This window comes from Coturnix japonica, chromosome 5 (genome assembly GCF_001577835.2).
Source record: "Coturnix japonica isolate 7356 chromosome 5, Coturnix japonica 2.1, whole genome shotgun sequence".
NCBI lineage: Eukaryota > Metazoa > Chordata > Aves > Galliformes > Phasianidae > Coturnix > Coturnix japonica.
In genome coordinates, this window is record NC_029520.1 from 27,590,224 (window position 1) to 27,610,975 (window position 20,752).

Genomic DNA, 20,752 nt, shown 5'->3' on the forward strand with positions numbered 1-20,752 from the left:
CCCGCCCCAATGGGAGCAATGGGCGGTGCAGGGCGGGGCGGGGCGGAGCACCACGAGGCGGCGCTGCGACTACGGCTCCCAGCGGGCAGCGCGCCGCCAGGACCCCGCTCCGCCTGGGCTGCCCCGGTGCCGCGGTCAGGCAGCGCGGGGCGTCTCATTGCGCAGGCGCGGGTCCTCGCGGCCGATGGCGGAAGCGGCGCCGGGCAGTGCCCCGTACGGCCCATCGCCATGGCGGAGCGCGGCCCCGCGTCCTCCGAGCACCTGGAGCGGCTGCACGAGATCTTCCGCGGGCTGCACGGGGAGCTGCGCGCCGTGCCGGAGCGGCTGCGGGGCGGCGCGGCGGGTGAGGCGGGGCGGATCCGGCTCGGCGCTTTCGTCGGGTTCGCGGAGGTTTCTCCCGCAGCGCGGCGAGGCCCCGCGGTCCGGCCCGGCGCTGCCCGAGCCGAGGGGCTCGTTTGGCTCCGCTCCCGGCGCACAGCGCTCGGCTGTGGCGTAGCGGAGAACGGGAAGTGGGCGCGGAGGCGGGGAAGCACCGGCTGGGTGTGAGGGGTGCGGTGTCCGGGCTGCCCGGTTCAGTCTAATACCGGGTTAAATGCAGGGTCACCATCCTATTCGTTTCCAGAAAGTACAGTGGGAGGCACTTAAAACTATGGGCCGCAGCTTTCAAGGCCAGAAGGCAGAGCAGGCTGCTCACAGAAGCTGTGGAGTCTCCTCCAGTGATATTCAGGACCCTCCTGGATGCTTTCCTTGGTGACCTGCAGGGAACTGGCTTTAACAGTGGGTTGGACAGGGTGATCCCCTGGGGTCCTTTCCAAACCCTGCAGTTCTGTGATTCAAAGCTGCCTTTGTTTTATTGACAGTCACCAAGAAGGAAAAGCATAAAGGAAGGGATGCCCCTTTGTGAAGAAGGGCCCTGGAATCTGGGCATCGTTTCTATACAATTAATGGGAGGAGGTTGCAGGGTAGGGTGAGGGTTATTTTGCTGCCTTGAAATACAAACTCAACCCTGTTGCTGGGGAAAGAATGGGGAGAGACCGTGCTCACACATATTGAAAAATGCCCCACAACGCTTGAATTTCAAAGAACAGAAATTTCCTTGCAGAAAGGAGGGTTGTCAGTTTTGTGGACAAAAGTAAACTATTGCCAGGTCCCCAGATCTGTGATATTCCCAAGGAAGTATAACAAGGGAGTTCATGTGAAGTCAGGAATTTATCTCTCTTTTGAAGGCATTTGTAAGGCATTCTTTGCTGTCCATGCCCACATGGGTCTTCATTTTTCACACTGTCATGAAAAGTCTGTGGGACAACAGATGGTGTCCTGTGTACTCCTTTGAGATGATTGGTAACTTCCCAGACTGCAGGGAGGACAAAATGTGTCATTGTTGGACCATCTTCCATGTGGAAATGTTATCTTACAAGCTAATAAATTCTCAGGTCTGGAAGCAAGTGTTTTCTTCCTTCCAAACCTATAAGAAAGCATTTTAAATGGCATTGATCAGTTTCTGCTATAGATCCCATTCTCTGAGTAAACAGTTAACTGCCTTTTTCAACTGATTGTTTTTCGGTTGGTTTAAATGAGATCTCACAGATGCTGAGAAACATGTGGGTAATGTTTCTGTGGCTGAAGTGCAGTGCTGTACTGATCCAATTGTGGGCACCCAAAGAGGGTAAAATACTGCTTTTTCAGCACTGCTTCGGGTTTCAATGGGTTCGAGACAGCAGCAGTTGTTCTAAGAGGGCACTACATTCACCAAAGGAGTGGAGTGTCCTGCGTGAGCAGAATGGTGACTTTAGAAAGTTGTTTCCTTGCTGTGTGTGCCCGTGTCCTTGCTAGCAGCCTGGCTGTTCAAGCAGTTGAATCAGCACAAATGTACGTGGCAGAAAAGCAGGGGAGGAGCTGAGGATAGTCAATGTAGGAACCCCATAAATCAGCATTTCCTGCAGCGCTAAACTTATGTTTAAACTTATCTATCTTAAGTGCACTACAAGTCAAACTCAGGGGCTTAATGGGGATTTGAACTGAAAGGGAAGGGCCCTGGTGTGGCCACGGCACATCCATAAGATGAGCTGGTTTTAGGTGTTTTGATCTAACATCCAGTGTGGTTCCAGAAAAGAGAAGTATTTGGACAACCTGATCTGGTGTATTGATGGTGTCTTCCATCTCAGAGCTCTGCAGGGTGCTTGTCTTATTTGAGTGGTTGTTTTTAGTGAACTGCTAGGATGCAAAAACCCGATTTGCTGGAAATCAGGATTTCAAGTTCTGCTTTAGTTTTGTTGGGGTTTATCTCACGTGTTGCTCTTTCTTGTGCAGAGGAGAAGAAAAAGCTGATTCGGGAGTTTGATGAGAAGCAGCGTGAAGCAAATGAAACGGTAAGTTTAAGCCTGGAATTGTGGCCTTTCTGGCCACTTAATATGTTGATTGCCCTAGAAAGGACAGTATCCCAAGTTTTACTTTAATGTTCTTATGTGAACATAATATGTGAATCCCTTCATCTAGTGTAAGTTCTGGGTACAGCTGTTTATAAGAATGAATGTGATGCTTTAAAATAAGTGTTCTTTTCTTTAAGCTCCGGGAAATGGAAGAAGAACTGAAGTATGCTCCTCTACCATTCCGCAATCAAATGATGAGCAAAATCCGGGCATACAGAAGGGACCTCTCCATGTTCCAGAGGGAGATGAGAAGCACAGATTTGGGACTGGGCCCTGGAAGTCAAGGGGATATGAAATACGGAATCTTTTCCACAGAAAATGAACAGAGTGTGAGCATCTGATAGAAACTGTATTTAAAGCTTCTGTGATTATGATAATGTTTCAGATGTATTGCTTACAGTGTTTCTACTTTAATCCACTTGCTTTCTTGCATAACTGCCTGTGTATCTCTTTGTGTGTAACTTGAGTATCTTGGGAAGAAGAAAGACCTAGAACTCATAAGAGAGCTTTTCTGTTCTAAAACGCAGACATGAATGTAATCAAAATGGTAACGTGTGGTTGATCACCTACACAACATATTTTTAAGAGACTCGTTAAGGATAGTGAAATACTTTATTTAAATCACTCCCCTGCTGAGAAGAATGGTAAACTGATCTCAATCTTAACCCCAAAAAGGGATGTGACTTACATACACTGTACAGGTTCTTCCATAGAGCCTTCTCTTAAACAATCTCATTTTTTATATACTTTCTGGAAACTGTTTTGTCTTCCTCTGTCTCGTGCAGTAATGGATGTGTTGCTGCAGAGCAAGAAATACACTGGTTTACTGCATCTATTTAGGTATGTCCAGGGTAGAGAGAATGAATTTGCTTGCTGTCTTCAGAGAGGTGTCTATATAGAAAATTTGTGGAAAAGTGTTGGTTTTTTGTTTGTTTCCCTGCCTTAGTTAAGAAATGTCTGGGGGAGTTTCCATAATACAGTAGCTAGGTATATTTTTGCATTTGATTCCTCTTGATTGCTAAAACCCAAGAGCAGGATGATGGGTCAGACTTTTTGAAGCTTAAGAAAATCTGAGTTACCTGTTCACCCTGAGGTCAGCAAACATTTCTTGCTCTCTGTCTGCGGCTACTGGCTTTAATAGAGGAGCTTTGTTACTTAGCAGTCCATCTGCTAATGCTTTTTGTCTGTGACTGAGTAAACTCCTAATAATCTCCTTGGCAACTAGCTGTAGTGTCACAAATGAGACTGACATTAAATCTGAACAAAAGGAAAGCATCTGGAAGAGCCCAGATATTGTTTTCATACAGATGTTGCTCAATAGAACAATGAATTACTGCAAAGACAGTTCTTTGTAGCTGAATGTCTTAACTCTTTAACTGCATACCCTTCTTTTTCAATACGTCAGATCCTGGTGTTTAATAGTTAAATGTATATTTTTCCTCAGACTAATCTGCAGTCACAGAGGGTGCTGCTTCTCCAAGGAACAGACAGTCTGAACCGAGCCAGTCAGAGCATTGAGCGCTCACACCGGATTGCTGCTGAAACAGATCAGATTGGTACTGATATCATTGAAGAACTTGGGGAGCAGAGAGAGCAACTGGAACGCACCAGGAGCAGAGTAAGTGGAGATCCTGTGGGCAGTGTGCTCACACAGCCCAGTGTTAGCTTAGAAATGTATGCCAGTCATTGTACTGGGAGACCCCCAGATGGGCTGAGCCGGTTGATGCTTTAACATACCAAAGGCTGCCACATTACTGTGTTGTGCTCGTGAAATGAAATTGAATGGCAGCAGCCAACACTAACCTTGCAATATTTGTACATTAGCTGAGGCAACAGTTTGGTTCATTTCTGAGTGTTACCAAGCTGAAATGGATCATCCATTAACAGTTCAGTGGTCAAATCTGTTGGGTCACATAGGCCTGTCAGGGCAACGTGTTTATTTTCTTTGTAGGGAACTTAATTGCATGTCAAACAGTTGTAGATATGCACTAGAGAAGAACATGCTGATAACAGACAGCAATTATATTCACAACTCGATTAAAGAAACCAATTAATAAAAGGGCCTCGCACCAACTTTACCAATAGAGTGTTTGTAAATTGCATGGAATCTTTGCATGTACCTAAAGGAATATATCCCCAACAGTCTTGTTTCTGCCTTAGTAAGGAGACAGCTGTTCCCTCTGTACTGTGCCTGGAGAGCAGTGTTGTCTCTGAATTTTGAGAACACATAGTTTGTGTTGAACGCATTTGTTGGTGTCTAAATGTTACAATTAAGAATTGCATTTGCATCTTCAGAACTGTAAACTGGTAAATAACTTTTGTTTCTTCTTAGTTGGTGAATACAAGTGAAAACTTAAGCAAGAGTCGTAAGATACTGCGTTCCATGTCCAGGAGGTGAGTAGCACCTGACTTAGAGGGATGCAGTATTCTGAAGGTTCTGTTGTTGCTTACTGTTTATGGAAAAAAGTAACAAAAGTGTCAACTGGAACTCTAGGGAGATATTAGGGGAAGTGTAGGTGAGCGAATACTACTGAATTTGTGCTGCAAATTATTTGTATACAGTTTTATTAAGATAATACTGGGGTTGTAACAATGAGGCACGATAGATTGTAGTGATGGGAGGGATTTTGACTAAATTACAGTCTATTTCTAAAGGTAAATTTTGAATAGTGTTTATTCAGGTTGGGAGACACTGTGGCATAAATCACTGCAGCATTAAGTGATTTAGGTGTCTGATGACAGAGACAAATCCATTGAGCCCACAGGAATGCCTTAGCACAGCTGGACTGTTATTTGAGAAACTCTGAGCTTGACCCTACCCTGTGCTGATGACTAAAGCCTTGGTTGCTTAAGTGTATTTATGGTTTAACTGTGTGGTTTAATTATTCTCATAAACCAGTTCATGGAATACTTTTTCAGTGGGTACTTCTGGTCTAACAAGCTTTTTCCTTTATAATTACCATAATTTCCTTTAGCAATAATTTTCAAAGGAAAAGTACAGTGAATTAAGACTAAAAATCTCAACTTAACTGTATTAATTGATGTAAAATTAACCACAGTGTAGGTTTTAAAGCTGCAGCAATTCAACTTAAGTGTTCCTTTGTGCTTAATTGAATAAACAGGCACACACAGAGCAGGATGCTCTGCCTTTCTGGGGAATGGGGGCAGGAGGAAAAGAACACAACTGCGGTTTTTGAAATAAAAGATGGGATATAGGATTTCAGGAAAAATTAAATGGGCACCCAAAGGTTGCCTTCTTAAGTGCTATTTAAAATAGTACTAGCAGAAACAGGGAATCTACTTTCTGAAGGTAAGAATCAGCTTTTTTTTCTTATAAAAGAGCCTTGGATTATTTGTGTTTATTATTTTTTAACTCTAGAATAGCCACTAATAAGTTGTTGCTGATGATCATCATCGTCCTGGAACTAGCCATCCTAGGAGGTGTGGTCTACTACAAATTCTTTCGCAGTAGATGAACCTTTGTGACTTTGTTTTCCACTGCTGAGGAGCAGGATGGGATGTCTCCTCTGTGACTGTCTAAAACTGAACTATCTCATGAGACAGCATGCACCACTGAAACTGTACTGACACGAGAAAGACAGTGAAAGGAAGCAAAAGGAAAATACAGACAGACTTGCAAACTACCAGTGAGATTACAGAGAAGGTAATAAATATTTTATTGTCTCAATTTGTATATACTTAACTAAGTGAATAAATCTTCATATGTAATACAGTAGCCACTGATCAAGTGCAAAAACTACTTTTATTTAAAAATCAAGAAGTTAGTTAACAGTATTTGCCAAGTGTTGACAGTCTATTTGCTCGAGTGTCTCAGCAGAGCTCTTTAACATCTAGCATACCCAGCATTGCGGGCTCTTAAATCCTCACTTGCTGTTCACTGTCAGATTCATCTGGAGAGCTGGGTGTTGGGAGTTCATCAAAAGCAGTGTGCGCCCCTTCTCTCGTCTGTCCAAAGCACGTTGCTATCACATCAACTGCAAGACTAGCAGTTGCATTCACTTCCTCTTGAGAAGCTCCAAGCAGCGGATTGACTTCAACCAGGTCTACAGCTGAAAGCATTCCTGTAAAAATTAGGTGCAGCTTTGTTACTATGTGTAGTGGAAATGCTAAATTACGGTTTGAACCTGTGATTGAACACCTGGTGGGAGGGCAGGGCCAACCCAGGGGAGCTCAGCTGCGTGTAGTGTGCCTGAGTGACCAGAAGGGGAGGAGCCAGGATCCACCTCTTCCCAGGCCTCATTTAAGGGTTGGCAGTGGAGGTGGGGGCATCTCAGTCTGTCTCCTTGAGGACCTTACAGACCTTCCAAAGGTAAGCAGTTTGTTTCTGTTCCTACTGCTGTCCCATCTAGGCAGATACTCACTTGCCGTAGCTTAAGATATTGCTGCTTTGCCATCTTGGTATGCTTTGTATCACATTACACTAAGGATAAAGGTTAAAGCTGTAATAGGGTTTATTTTGCAATCCTTCATTCTTTGCAGCTAGTCTGATGTTTGAGGTTCTGACCTATTCTGTCCATTGGACAAATAAAATTGGCTCAAGTGAGGGAAAAGGGCACTGTTCTTAGATGTAAGTTATTTTCTTTAGTTCTTTAGGTTGTTGCTACCTCTCTCCATTCATGCTTTTAGCATTCAGGAGAAATTCAGGAGTTTGATCTTTCACTTACAGTTCTGAGGTGCCCTTTGTAACATGAAGACTATTTTATATCCTCTGGCTAATTTTTGTCATATTGTTCGTGATTCTGTGGAGGTTTCTGCTCTTTGTTTTTATTTTTCCCATAACAGTTTTTACTGCAAATAATTAATTGCTTAAACAAAGTCTCTGTGGCACAAGGAAGAAACCCTTAAGTTAGCTTCTGTGGATATCTGATGAAAGCTTGATTTGTTAGTTTCGCATCCTAGAGTAGGATCTCCAGACTGCTTAGAATTGTTTGTATCCTTTTCCCCCAAATGGGGAATAGGTATAGGGAATGGTATTTTGTAGAACGACAAAACCACTTTCTGTATTTGTTGTTAATATTTGTATTTACTTTTGAGAATGTTGATGGGAAAGCTGCTTTCAACACCTGAATTACTGCTCAGTGGGAAGAAACTGAACTGATTCTTCAGGCATCTCAGTTTTGGCTATGTTCATCTTATTTGGTTATACATGAGAAATGCAACTGCTATGGGCTTTGTGTAGTTTGTCCTTCCTGGCTTAGTGCAGAAAAGCTTGTCAGCTCTTACCTGTGTTGTGTATTTCCTCTGCAATGTACATGCCTTCTCTGTAAGTTAATCCACCTAGAACAGGAGTCCCAGTTGCTGGAGCCAGTGAAGGATCAAAAGCATCAATGTCAAAACTCAGGTGAATTGGTCTCTGTCTCCTAAACAAGGACAAGAAAAGGAATCTCAGAAACTTAAAAGTTTTTCTATGTGTATTTTTTCACTGTCCAGGCCGATCAGTGAAATGGCATCCTCTTGCATGATCTTTGCACAAAGTCCTATGCCATGTGTATTTGGAAATATATATATTTTTAACCTTTTGGTTCTCTGAACCATCTCTTACCTCAAACTTTTTTCTAATATACCTTGGGAAAAGAGAAGTTTGTCTTTCTAGTTTCACTGAGCATCTGCTTCCATCTAAGGGGGAGGCCATTAAATGCTTCTACCTCATTTACTGCAGCTGAATTCAATTTACTCTCAGTTACTAATATATATGTATAATCTTGGAAGGGTACTCGAGACTCAGAGTTGATTTAACACTTCTGTCAAACTGCACCAAAATACAGGATTCCTCAAGAAAAAGGACAAATAAGATACAGCAGGCTTCATTAGTTGCTACAGCTGTAATTCCTTTCAAGATTTTTGCCAAACACTGTGAAATGGTTCTGTTTTAAAACGTGTAAGTCAAGGATTCAAAGCCAGCGCTAAGACCTAATATTTACTGGAGACTTTAACACTTCTCTTAGGTTGCCTTACATAATCAGTGACCTTCACTTACATAACTCTTGGGAAAGTAAGTACTCAGCAAGCTGGTAGAGTAGTTAAGCCCATAGTTTGTTACCTGCCCATCAGTTGTTCAAATGTCCTCTCCATAACTTTCTGGATTCCAAGACGATCAACATCCCTCATGGAAAAATACTGGATGTCATAGTTTTTCAAAATGTAGCTGTTAGAATAAGATTTTAAAAAGAATCATCATTATTAGTGGCCTAAGCGTAAACTGTACAATCCTTGTAAACAGCCAGGGTTCTGTGGAAGAAGCCCATGATTTCAAGAGTTTATGGAAATCCTTTAAATCAACTTACTTTTCAGCAGGATCCACATCCCTCAACCCAATGTACACAATATCAGATGCTGAAATACAGGGCTTTAGCCAGGAAAAGCCAGGAAGTTGTGGGACCTGCAGGCAAAGTTTTTATATCAGATTAGTTTAATGACATATATAACAAACTTGTATTTAATTCTTCCATCAAAACTTTATAGCATCTTCTCTCTGCCTATATAGAGAAGAGTTCACCACTTAAGAGTCCTGTTTCCTAATGTAATCAGTCCCTGCCAGCGTCCCACCATTTTCACTTGAGCTGAATACATTAATGGATGAAGTTGTTAAGCTTTTCTGCAATCCAGTGTCTGTTCCCAATACACAGTTCCTGATTCTGCTCCTCTATCCAGCCTAAACCTTAACAGAAACAGGTTATTGTTTCTAAGTTCTGACCATAAAGGCTTCAGCTCCTGACAAGCACACAGGACACTGCTGTTGTGTCTCCAGTAGATCCTACAGGTACTTGTGGAATCATAGAACAGTTTGGGTGGGAAGGGACCTTAAAGGCAATCAAGTTCCAAAGTTACAACCCACCTGCATGGCAGGGACACATGGCAGTTAAGAGTGCACTCAATGCCAGAAAAAGTAAGATGCCGAAAGGATTTCAATGTAGGCTGACTGTCTAATAAGATACTTACTTTATCTTGAAGTTCTCTCAAGAGAAATGAGACTGGCTGTCCGTGGAGGTTTCCAGTTGGAGTTGTAAGAGGAGTGTTAATATCAGCATGTGCATCCACCCAGATCACACCGAGACGTGGGCACTGTCGTGCATGGCCGCTGACAGAACCAAGTGCCAAGCTGCAAGTACAGTAGCAAAGTCTTTACTCAGTTCTGCAAAACATTGTCCCTGTAGTTGTTCTGAAGAGGAAGTAGGAAGCCTGCAACTTCAGACAGCATCATTGTCATGTTTCAACATATTGGACATCCCTATGATGAACAAAGGTGTGTGCTGTACAGACTGTGTGGTATGCCACTCCCAAATAACTCTGCAGGACAGTACTTGTAATGAAAGATAAAAGAGAGCTCTTCTTTCTCCATTGCCAGCCTTCCCAAACTAAGTTTTTGCGTGTTGTAGCTCCAAATGCTCTCTTAGTGTACCAGGTTTCCTAACTCAGTAATTTGCTGTTCTCCAGTTTTGCCATCTCACCTTCACCTCAAGTTCATTCTTATATGCCCAGCTTTCTTCAATCACTTCTTACACTGAAGGTTAGTGAAAAAGAATAGAAAGACAGTCTAATGTATAAAAACATCTATTAAAAAGTGGCCCATGTGCAGGCATTACAAATCCATCCTAAGAGATGACATCCTGAGAGCTATAAGGGGTCAAAACAGACAAGTGACTAAACGTTCACCACTAACGAAACTGCAACAGTTTCTAAAGGGCTCTGATCACACAACTTTCCCAAAGAGAAAAACCTCATTTGTATATTTACAGATTAAGAACAGCCTGGAATTAAGCAATACTATCTTTAGAAGGCCTGGTTTTTATAAATGACATTTTTGTTCCACCCCAAAATACTCAGAAATCAAGATGCTGCTGTGGTACTGCCAGGGAACAACCCCCTTCTTGCTACCCTTCTATTTTTTACTTTAGCTCTTATACTCTCTTTTAAGTGTTAGCCTGTAAGCATGCAACATGAATAGCCTCCAGTTTGTGAGCGTACCTGTGATCACCTCCTATAGTGACACAGCTGTGTCCAGCAGCTACCGCTCTGCTTACAGCATCAGCCAGGACCTGGCTGGCTAACCCCACTGACCGTGGGTAATAGATCAAGTTGTTGTACAGTTCATCATTGGGAACTGGAGTGAAATTCAAATCTCCAAAGTCATACAATTGGCATCCTGGAAACACAACAAAAGGAGAAAGAGGCATTATTAAGCAAGCATCCAAAGGAAAGCACAGTCCAAACTGAAAATGTGGGCTCTTCAAAAAATTAGTTGGGCAAATATGTAAGGAACAACAGGAACAGAACCAATTCACTAGACTGTCTGCGCACCCTTGCCAACAATTATAGTACAAAAAAAAAAGTATAGTTTGTATTGCTGTCTTTCTAATTAGCCAAGTTGTGTACAATCTTAAACCATTTGCTGAAAGATGCATAGAACTGTATTCCATCAAGTTTGTTTGAGTCCTAGTAGTTATTTACCATTCCCAAACCCCACAAAAACCCAGGCACAAAGTATGCCTAACTGTAATGGAGGTGATGGGGTTTTTGTTTGTTTTACAAGACTACTTCCCATGCAGCTGGTGTCTTGTAAGAGAACCTGTCCATTTTCTCAAAGCAAGAAGCCGCAAGATTAAACAGCTGTTGAAACATAACAATGTTATGAATCTAAGACTTATCCTAAAAGATCTTTCTGCTTATTTAACAAAAAGAAGTCCCTTCACAGACAAGGAAATAAGGGAACATTTTTGGGTGTCATCTCCCTTTTCTCACCCAAATGGAAAAAGTTTATTAACTGGCTGCTTCTAAATTCTCTTCCATCTCAGTGCTTCACCTTTGAAGTTCTGCTCTCTGATACCACATGCTTTCAAACAGTCTTTCAGATCCTGCATGCAGAGCCTTTCAGTTTCAGATAGGCCAGCCGCTGCAGGCACTGGTGAGTACCGTAAAAGGTATTTACAGCTACATGAAATTAGCTTAAGACTACTCCAAATACCACTCATGTCTCTCCAGTTTGTTCCTCAGAGTCACTAATTGGTTCATAGTTCAAAGCATCCAGGCCGGCGCTTGACATTTTGCCTTCAGCCATTCAGTGACTAACAGGGAACTTTTAAAAACTAAAGCAAGCAAATCAACATGAAGAAACGTCCCACTTGGGTCTCTGTGTTTCCTGTCTGAGTCCCATGAAACCATTAGCTGTGAAAAAGGCACTGAATTTGGTTGAAAAAAAGTTAAAGTTGCACTAGGAAAAATTTGAGTTCATTATCATTTCAAAGGATTTTTTGGACTAATGAATGGAATGAAGGAAATAGTTTGAGCCACTTGTGAGAATTAGGCTGCTGGGAAATAGGCAAGCATATTTTCTATATCAAGGACATATGCAAATCTGAGATAAAGATGTAGCAGCTGAGTACAGCTACTTGACAAGGGATTCAGTGAATACAGCATCAGCTGCTCTGCAAGAATGCACATCACCTACAGAGGCTTAAGGCAGTAAGCTGGACCTACTGCCCCATAGATTTCAAAAGACAGCACAGGCATACAGCAGCATTTTTTCTCCTCCCTTACACAATACTGAAGTCCTTGGCAGGACAACAGCTTTGGAATTTTTAGCTTTTTTTTTTTTTTCCTCCAGGTTTCAGTGCATTATCTTCTCTCCAGTGCAGTCATTTCCCCCCACTGTTTCATTCTGCTCCCACACAGAATCAGGAAAGCATTGCAACATTCACTGTACGTACCTTAAAGAATTGTTTCTTAATCTGTATCTTCCTGCAAGACTACTTCTCAGGCACGTATGCACTATTCCACTATTATCTAAAGATTCAATGAAAGTATTGGAGTATGGCTGAAGATGACTCATCTATCCTACTGAATATTCTTGACAGATAAGAATGTGATTGCCTGAAATAAAAACACATGCAGGCAAATCTGCAGAGCTGGTGGGGGTGAGGGGGAACTGCTTTCATTCTACATAGCCTTCTAGTTAGGTCACAGATGCAATGAATTTGCTGGTCACAGCCACCAGTTGTCTGGTGTCTTCGTTTTGTGTGATTTTTCTCCTTAAATTTTGGAAAACGAAGCTTCACCTGGCAGAACAAACCTTTGAATGCCAAGGTATGTCCCCTGCTGTCCCTGACTAGATGCGACCTGCTGCACAGGCAAATGGTGTGCATGCTGTGCCTTCTAATGAGTCCAAGGAATCTGGCATTCCTGTTTGCTCACATCTTTTTTTCTACTGCTCAGACTTATTCCCTTTCAAGTATCAGTAATGGCTTCATAGATGTTACTTTCTGTCTATAAGCATTTACCTCTAGATTTTTTCAGAGCTCAAGAAAATGCAGTAGGTTGGGAGAAGGTCAAACAGGCATCCAACCACCAAATGGGATGTAGAACAGTTGCTTCTTTAGCTTGAAGAACCCAAAACAAACGTCTAGCAAAGGGAATCTGCATTTTTCATCAGTAGGAGCTTAACTTGTATTTAGGAAAAAATATAAATACAAATTAAGGATGTATTTAAGAAAATAAAGTTTCCTGTACGCCTTTTTAGTTAATGTCATAATGGGGCTCAGCCCAATGCAAAAGCAGGTGGCATTTAACTGAAAAACTACCTAGGCACCAACATTAGGGAAAGCTTCCCCATCCTTCTCTAGCCAGAAGCAAAGATTTGACAGAGATTCAGCCTTCCAAGTCCAGCCTATGTGCTGACATTGCTGGAAGGCACACTGCTGTAATACAGTTATAACAAGTCTCCTAGGCAGCAAACAAGACTTGAAACAGAAGCAGGTGGAAAATGAGATGGAGACAATCTCTTGACAGAGGCTGCTTACACTGAATAATTGTGTAATAGAGGTAAAATAGAACATCTTAAATTAAAATAGGACATTTTTCTTAAGGGTTTTTAAATCTGGCTGGACTAATTTAAAAAGAATCTGGAAGTGCCACCGTTACTGTACCTCACTTTAAGCTATGTGTTATATAAAACTGCTCTCATGAAAGCATCATTCTTGCTTACACAACAGAGTTTGCTCAGATGACAGCCTCCTTAGTACAGAGAGGCTTGTCAGGAAGCAATGAGCATTGTAAAGGCTGTTCGTAGGTAACATTTTACTTCCTGGGAATAAAGGGCTACAAACTGTTACCATTATAAGCTCATTGACTTGTTTGGACTTAATTTTGTAATGCTTTCTCAAAGACAAGGGCAGTGTGTTACACAACAAACGAATGACTCATTCAGTACGAACAGTGCATTCTGAAACCCCTTTTAAGATAGTTCCAACCCTCCTTATTCACCTGGGGAGATGGGTGTAAGCAAAGGCAAACTTTTGTTTTATTGAAGTAGGAAACTAGATTAGAAAGGTTGTAGCTCCAAGGGTCTAAACCTTCAGCAGCCTGGTTTAATCAAATCTTTTTGCTTTGAAGTTGATTACATAGAGTTTGAGTCTCTTTTATTATATGTCACTGTCTAATGGGAAATTTCTTCTAGTAGGTATTTGATGGTTCCCTAGTTTTCAGCTGTCAAATTTCACTAAGAAAGAATTATACATCCCAGGAAGCTCCGCCTTGCTTTTTGGTGTTCAGACATTTCTGGCTTAAGGCAAAGTAAAAGACAGCAACAACCCAATTCCAAGTGCTACCATCTCTAGTCTGGAGGTGTCCCCTTTGCTTTCTATTAGCCAAGAAATATTTTTTCAGTCACAAATGAAGAAGCTACCTCATTTCCCCTTTGTAACTTTAATCACTTACGAAATCTAGTGCACTTGACCTGAAAGAGGTCTCCAAAAACGTCAGCATCAGGTGTTGAGAAACATTTGCACTGTAGCTTGCATCAGAGATGAGAGAAGGGGGCAGTTATTATGGTCCGTCACTCCCCTGTACCAGCCCAGCACAAGTTCCACTTTCCTTCCAATAAACCAGAATCCAGAAACAGAAACCCAGAAACAGTTTCTGACAGCAAGTAAGCAATTAGAGCCATAGGAAGTTAATACCAAGGCAACTTTCCTTAATAATAAAATGCTTGAGAACATTACAGAAGTGATTATTATATTAGTTGACCATCCAGACAGTAACAAGGAAGGAAGAGCAGAAGTAGAGCTCAATGAAGGTTTCTCCATATCTGCTTCTATAAACTAGTATCAGACCAGCTCACTTATGCATATTGAAATGACCAAAGAACAATTTGTTGTCTAGATTTTTCAGTCATCTCCCTGTGCTTCTCTCCTTCAAAAACCATTCATAATGAAAAATTAAGCAGTATCCAACTTAAACTTATTCCAATCCAGTTCATCTTGTGGGTGAAGAAAATCAGCTAAGCCATGTATTAAAACTGATTTTGTAATAAGATGTCAAGATTGAAACACATTGCTCATAAAACTAAATGAAATACAAGGGATGAGAATCAGCACTGACCTTTTAGAAGGAACACCTGAACTCCATATACACCCACTGCTGTTATTTCTCTAGATATGTCTAAGCCTCATGGTAATCATGCAGACATCAAAGTGTCCAGCATTTAAAAGGATATCTCATAACTGGTGTCAGAACGCATTTTCTTTCTTCTAGCTTAGCTTTCTGTGCCCAGGGCCAGTTGAAAAAGCAACCATGAAGAAGCCTCCCTGGAGATGTTCCCAAAGCAGCTCTCTTGCAAAGCCTCCTCAGGGCTCCTTCTGCCTTCATGGTTATCAGTCAGCTGGCAGCCTGCTGTCATGGAGCTGATCCACACCTGCCCTCAGTGCATTCTGAGAGCTACCTGGATGTTAGACATGCTGCAGGTGCCAGTTATGACCGGGACATCAAACTGTGCCTTGACTTTGGCCATACAGGTATCACTGGTCTGTGAAATTAACCATTCATGGCAAAACAAAGTCTGAAAGGAGTAATTTTAAAGAATTGTCTCTTGGATCTGTGTAAATAAGAGGAAGCAATTAATTTATTCCAGTTCTAGAAATAAGCTGTAATGCTTCATAATCATGTTGTACTGCTGTTAAATAGAGGATTCTTGTGTGCGCTTTTGTCTGTGAGAAGCAAAGGAAAAGGCAAGAAGGCTGCCATTTACATTTTGTAGGCATTCCTACTTCTACTTGGTAGGGCAGATGTCCGAGCTATTACTGTTAACAACCTTATGCTGTATCCTAGCCAGTTTTTCTGCTGAGAAAGTTCCTAGCAAATTAATAGACAGCTTTGACAGTACTGGCAGCAGATGTGATCAGAAAACACTCTCAAACAATAGCATTTTTCATCTCAGCAACACGGAGATTTAACAAAGCATTCTACTTAAATTGTGAGCAGTTGTTTACTATTTTGTCTGCCTCCATCTTAGCCTCGTCAACTGTGAAAAATACAAATAACAAGAGAGACAGATCTTAAGTTTACCTATGGAGGAAATTTGGGCTTCTCTAGAATTCCACAGATTAAGGAGACTTGATTGGCTCTACTAACCTCTGCTCAACTCCAGCACCAGTACATTCTGTACATAATTGAAAAACTATCTCCTTAAAACTCTTCACCTGAGAAGATAATGGTGGATATGTCTAAGTAGCTGCTTCATGATTTATTTTCCATCAGTTCAGAAACTGGTCTTCATCTGAAATTATAACTTCATCTGTTGGTGAGACAGAAAAGCTGAATGGCTATTTTAAGGAGCTGATGTCAGTAGGGATCCAGTGGTTTTAGGCAAATCAGGAGCATATCTACAGTCATGTGGGGATTAGGAGCTCCTTTCCTCTTTTAGAGGGGGTGCCTCCTTCAGTTTTCTGATTCACTGCACTGACCTCTTGCATGCTATTACTGAAGAGCTCTGTTCCTGTGGAACAGAAGAGCAGCAACATGATGATCATTCTTTTTGACAAGCTCAACTCTACTTGTATTGTAGGCTCCATGGCTGTGGTCTATATCAACTTGTCAAGCAAGCAGCTCTCTTCCAGTTTTTTAAAATGCATTCTAGAGTAGGAGAAACCCAACTGTAACGAAACACAGCAATCCAGCCACGTTTGGTTCATTAAATAGAACATAAAACCTAGCAGTAGTCAACATATGAAAGTTAATTCCATGCTAGCAACAGCAATGGTGCTCTAGATCACAACAGCCTTTGAGATGACTAACAGCTACCTACTGCTTATGAAAAAAAATCATGTAAGAATGGTCCTTTTCTCTGTCAAGTAAGGGAACTAAGCAGCATTGGATTTAAGGTTAATCAGATTCTCTGTATAATCTACAGCAGAAGGGTGAGGTCAAAGAAAAAAAACACCAAAGCAAACTTTGAAAAGAATACTCCAAAAAAGAACACTTTGCATCTTCTGCAGCTTAAGTCAGTGTGTACTCTGACACATCACAGCTTCCCCATGCCCTTCCACTGGAAGTCTTGACAATCTCCTATTTGTATTAAGTGCTAGAACAACACACAGCCCTCCAACTTTGTATGCTGTCCTCTCTCCCCACACTGTGCAGTTAACAATCTCTGTTTTCATGTAATATTTTTTTCTTTTCTGGAGAGATGGTAGAGTCCTTTAAGGTGTTATTATTTTAGTTTCCCTTTGGAAAAGAAACAATGCCAAAAGACAGACGTCACTAAAGTGATTAAGAAGCCCCTCAGGCTTAGTTATGTTTTAATTGTGCTTGCTACAGACTTGCACACCCACTGTTTTTGGCTTGGGAGCTGGACTCCTGCTACCTTAGCACTCTCTCCTCCTGAGTGCACCTCAAGGTACTACCAGGAGGTAACAGTGTTCTCATTCTTCTAAGGAGAGCATAAAAACGAGTTAATGGCTCAGATTCATCTCTGACAGGATAGTGATACCATCTGCCTCTCAGCTCCCTCTTTGTATTTCAGCCTAAGCATAAACAAGCTGCTCAGCAGCAGTGATCATTCTAGGCAGCCTAAAAGATATCATACCACGTGCCTACAGTTACAGTGTCTTTCAAGGGAAAGATCCATGAAGACAGAAAGTAGAGCAGCAGCTCAGGAGGCTGCAAAGGAACTATAAAAGACTAGCTGTTAAAATAGAGTGTGGGGAACAGAGAAATCCCTTCCAAACAGGAGAGTGGTAAAAGGAAGAACCAAAGATATGGTGTTCTCACTTTCTCTGACATACCTAAAGCATTGTCTACTGAAGTTATTCAATTAGATATACACACACACACACAAAGCCATGCTGTTCCTTGATGTTCAAAGTCACAAAGTATGACACATGTGACTTGGGCAGTGCATGGGTCTTACTACCCAGGTGCTACAGTTCTGAAGTGGATTTAAGAGCATCTCCATTTCATGCAGGTCAAATTGAACATGTGGATGAAAAACGAGCAAGATAAACTTTACATTTTCAGGCAAACAGCAGATTCTAGCAATCTCTTCTACTTGAAACAAACAAATGCAGTTTTCCCTAAAGGAATGACATCTCCTTTTCCCATTTCTGCTTCTTTTGACTATTCTGAATCCAACTCACTTTCTTGCTAGGAAGCATCTCCCCACAGCTCATCCGTGTATTGACAAGGACAAACATTGCAATTGTGTCTATAGCCATCTCCAACAACCCTGCTGGGAGGGGAAGCAGGGGGATCAAAATAAAATAGCACCTGCAACTCATTGACATGAAAGCTTCAGAAATAGACAAAATATATGGGAAAAGAGAAGCCTCATATCTTAGGCAGACATTATTCTCAAGGAGAAATCTTTTCTGCTGCAATTATCTACCTGCTCCTGGAAAACAAGAAACAAGGACCCATGAGAATAACAGATTCTTTTAGCAGAACAGATAGATGGAAGGCTCCAGTTAATAAGAGCAGCGCTGCTTTTGTGCCTTCTTCAGTCTTAAAAAGAAAATGTGCTGTGCTAGAAAGGTGAAGACAAAGGAAGATGTTTTAGTGCCAGTTCAGCATAGCACAGGAGGCCAAGCAACGGCACTATCACATTACTCCAGGCAAAGCTATCCTGCCAGCCCTCACACAAAAACTGATTATTAGTTAAGTCTTCACAGACAGATGTGCACAATTCATGGCAGTTTTCAGCCTACCACCCAGCCCTCCAGCAGATGGTCTCTGCACAGTAAACAGTTCCTCAGCCCGTGCCAGGGATGGGCCCTCACACAGAATGAGTTACGACATTTGTGCCATCTCAACCTGTTCAGGAGAGAGGCGCAAGAAGCATCAATGCCAAATGGCAAAGAGCAGCACCCCAGTGGAAGAACAATACAAGAAACTAAAACTGTGGGAAGAAAAAACACCAGAGCTGTTAAGAAGTTTAAAAGCAAGAGCAAGAAAGCATCTCCATGTACATCACTGACAAATTAGTAAGCGGTCCATAAGCAACTGAACAGTGAGAGTACCCTTCACCTGTTTATTTCTGAATTTAGTTTGCTTCATTTCTATCCTTATTTTTGTTGTTGTTACCGAGATCCTGAAAGGGATCCTTTCTCCTCACCACCTCCAAGTTTACACAGAAGCAAAATAGTGTCATGCAAAGGAGGTCTTATATCAAAATAAGGATTTCTGTAAAATGCAAACTATTACATCTGAACTACTTGAAAGAGACTCCCAAACTTTCCAATAGAGATGTCTACTGTCAGTTGACGTCAAACCACTGCCTGCCTCCTCGCTAAGGATAACACATCCTTTCAAAGCTGCCAACTCGTTATTTTCAGTAACTTTAAGGTCAGTAAGATCTAGACCTGTGTTTATTTCAGTGTACAGCAGCTCTTCTATTTTTGTTGTGGCTACAGACCATGATTGCTAACAAGTGAAATGTTGCTAAGGGTGTGCAGATGAGCAAGACATCCATCTCAGCTTGGCATAGGACAGGAAAAGAGCATCTATGCATTTGCTGACAAATCGGGACTTTCCAGCTTGTGAATCCCAAAACGCACACAGTGAGCCCACAGGGCTGTGCAGAACAATAGCCTGTTTTAAAGTGGTTTCATAATTCAGATTAAATTTGCTAGAAGGCTATTAAGTAATTATTCTTCCTCTCTGTATGCATCTGAATTTCATTATCTACAGTATGTGCAATTATTGCTAACGTGATTCTTTCTGCTGTTGGTCCACCTCTGCAATTCATCTCTATGGCAGTTTTCAGTGCTACCTAAAGATTCTTTAAGACCACTTTAAAGGTTTCTGTCCCTTATATCACATTTTGAACACCATCTCACGGCTGTTAACCAATTCTCAGCTTGTAGATGCAGGAAGCTGAAAAACAGATATGCTAAAACTTCAGATAGATGCAGACCTAAAGATTTCTCCAGAAAATTCTGAATTTCATCACTTGAAAGTATACGGCTGTTGTGGGAACAAGCTGAGTTCCTAGCAATGAACACGGACAATGATAATGATAAAATAATCGAGGAGCACAGTCAAGGGCATCCCTTGGCTGCATACGCGGAACGCTCCCTACGCGGCCTGATGCTCCTCTGGCTTTTGGGAGCAGCGCACGCCCGCTGCCGAGCGGATGCGGCCCCCGGGAGCCGGGAAGACACGCGGGCTGCGGCAGCGAGCCCTTTGTTTCGGGCATCCCACGAGGTAGCGCCGCTGTTCGGCACGGGAGATGGGCGGCCGGCACGGCGCGGCGCGGCAGCCCCTCACGCAGCCTCCCCCGGCCCCGGCGCAGCACAACGCGCGGCTGAGTCACGCTCCCCCCGATGTGCGCGGGGAAGGGGGAGCCCCGATGGGGGTGGGACGAGTCGGATCGCGGCCCGCGGTGTCTCACCGAGCCCGGCCAGCCGCTCCACCAGCCCCGCGGCGCGGAGAGTAGCGGGGCCGTGGTCCACTCCGCGCCGTTTCTGTCAGACAGAGAAAAAGGGACGCGTTAGCGAGAGCCGCCCGGCTCCAGGCTACAGCCCCCCCCGGCCCGGCCCGGCGCCCACCTGCCCCCTGGAGAGCGGGGCGCCCACCAGCGCCACCGAGTGCGCCCGCCGGGACAGCTGCAGTCCCGCATCCGCCCGCTTGCGGAGGAGCCGCACGAAGCCGCCGCGCAGAGCCATGGTGCAGAAGATGCTCAAACAGCCGATGGTGCCCGATGGTGCCCGATGATGCCGATGGTGCCCAGTGATGCCCACCGCGGTCGCCCCGCTCCTTTTAGCCGGCTCCAGCTCCGCGCGCACCGCCGGGCCCCGCCCCGCCCGCACACCCCCGGGCCGTTGGGCCAATGGCGGCGTGCGTGGCCGGAGGTGTGTCCCGCCCACGGAGCCGCGCGGGGCCCTTAGCGAGACCCGGCCGTGCCGCTGCCGCTGGGGTTTTTCCACTGCCGGGCGGGGTGCGATGCGAGGGGGGACGGCGGGCAGCGCGACGGCACGTCGGCATGTCGGCTGAGGAGCCGTGCTCTGTTAGCAACGCTTCTCCTTGTAAAAAAGCTC

At 43.2% G+C, this 20,752-nt stretch overlaps 2 protein-coding genes across 2 annotated transcripts; one reads left to right on the forward strand and one right to left on the reverse strand.

The window, feature by feature from the left end:
• The first annotated feature begins 3 nt into the window (after window positions 1-3).
• On the forward strand, window positions 4-6,224 carry VTI1B (vesicle transport through interaction with t-SNAREs 1B). The gene is made up of 6 exons (XM_015864770.2): window positions 4-343; window positions 2,311-2,369; window positions 2,567-2,758; window positions 3,874-4,047; window positions 4,762-4,823; window positions 5,809-6,224. The coding sequence occupies exons 1-6, from the start codon at window positions 10-12 to the stop codon at window positions 5,903-5,905; spliced, it is 918 nt and encodes a 305-aa protein (XP_015720256.1). The 5' UTR covers window positions 4-9; the 3' UTR covers window positions 5,906-6,224.
• ARG2 (arginase 2) lies at window positions 6,090-20,471 on the reverse strand. Its single transcript, XM_015864768.2, has 8 exons — window positions 20,264-20,471; window positions 20,107-20,179; window positions 10,416-10,593; window positions 9,390-9,549; window positions 8,735-8,829; window positions 8,491-8,595; window positions 7,674-7,810; window positions 6,090-6,511 (listed from the first exon to the last, which is right to left on the reverse strand). The coding sequence occupies exons 1-8, from the start codon at window positions 20,378-20,380 to the stop codon at window positions 6,306-6,308; spliced, it is 1,071 nt and encodes a 356-aa protein (XP_015720254.1). The 5' UTR covers window positions 20,381-20,471; the 3' UTR covers window positions 6,090-6,305.
• Window positions 20,472-20,752: the final 281 nt, after the last annotated feature.

Bases quoted from the DNA above. Each gene is read 5' to 3' on its own strand.
- VTI1B (XM_015864770.2), top strand. From the start codon at position 10: ATGGGAGCAATGGGCGGTGCAGGGCGGGGCGGGGCGGAGCACCACGAG. The intron at 2,370-2,566 runs GTAAGTTTAAGC...CTTTTCTTTAAG, and splicing joins AGCGTGAAGCAAATGAAACG to CTCCGGGAAATGGAAGAAGA. The intron at 4,824-5,808 runs GTGAGTAGCACC...TTTTAACTCTAG, and splicing joins CTGCGTTCCATGTCCAGGAG to AATAGCCACTAATAAGTTGT.
- ARG2 (XM_015864768.2), bottom strand. From the start codon at position 20,380: ATGGCTCTGCGCGGCGGCTTCGTGCGGCTCCTCCGCAAGCGGGCGGAT. The intron at 8,596-8,734 runs GTAAGTTGATTT...TTATTCTAACAG, and splicing joins GATGTGGATCCTGCTGAAAA to CTACATTTTGAAAAACTATG. The intron at 6,512-7,673 runs GTAAGAGCTGAC...TAATTTTTACAG, and splicing joins AGAGGAAATACACAACACAG to GAATGCTTTCAGCTGTAGAC.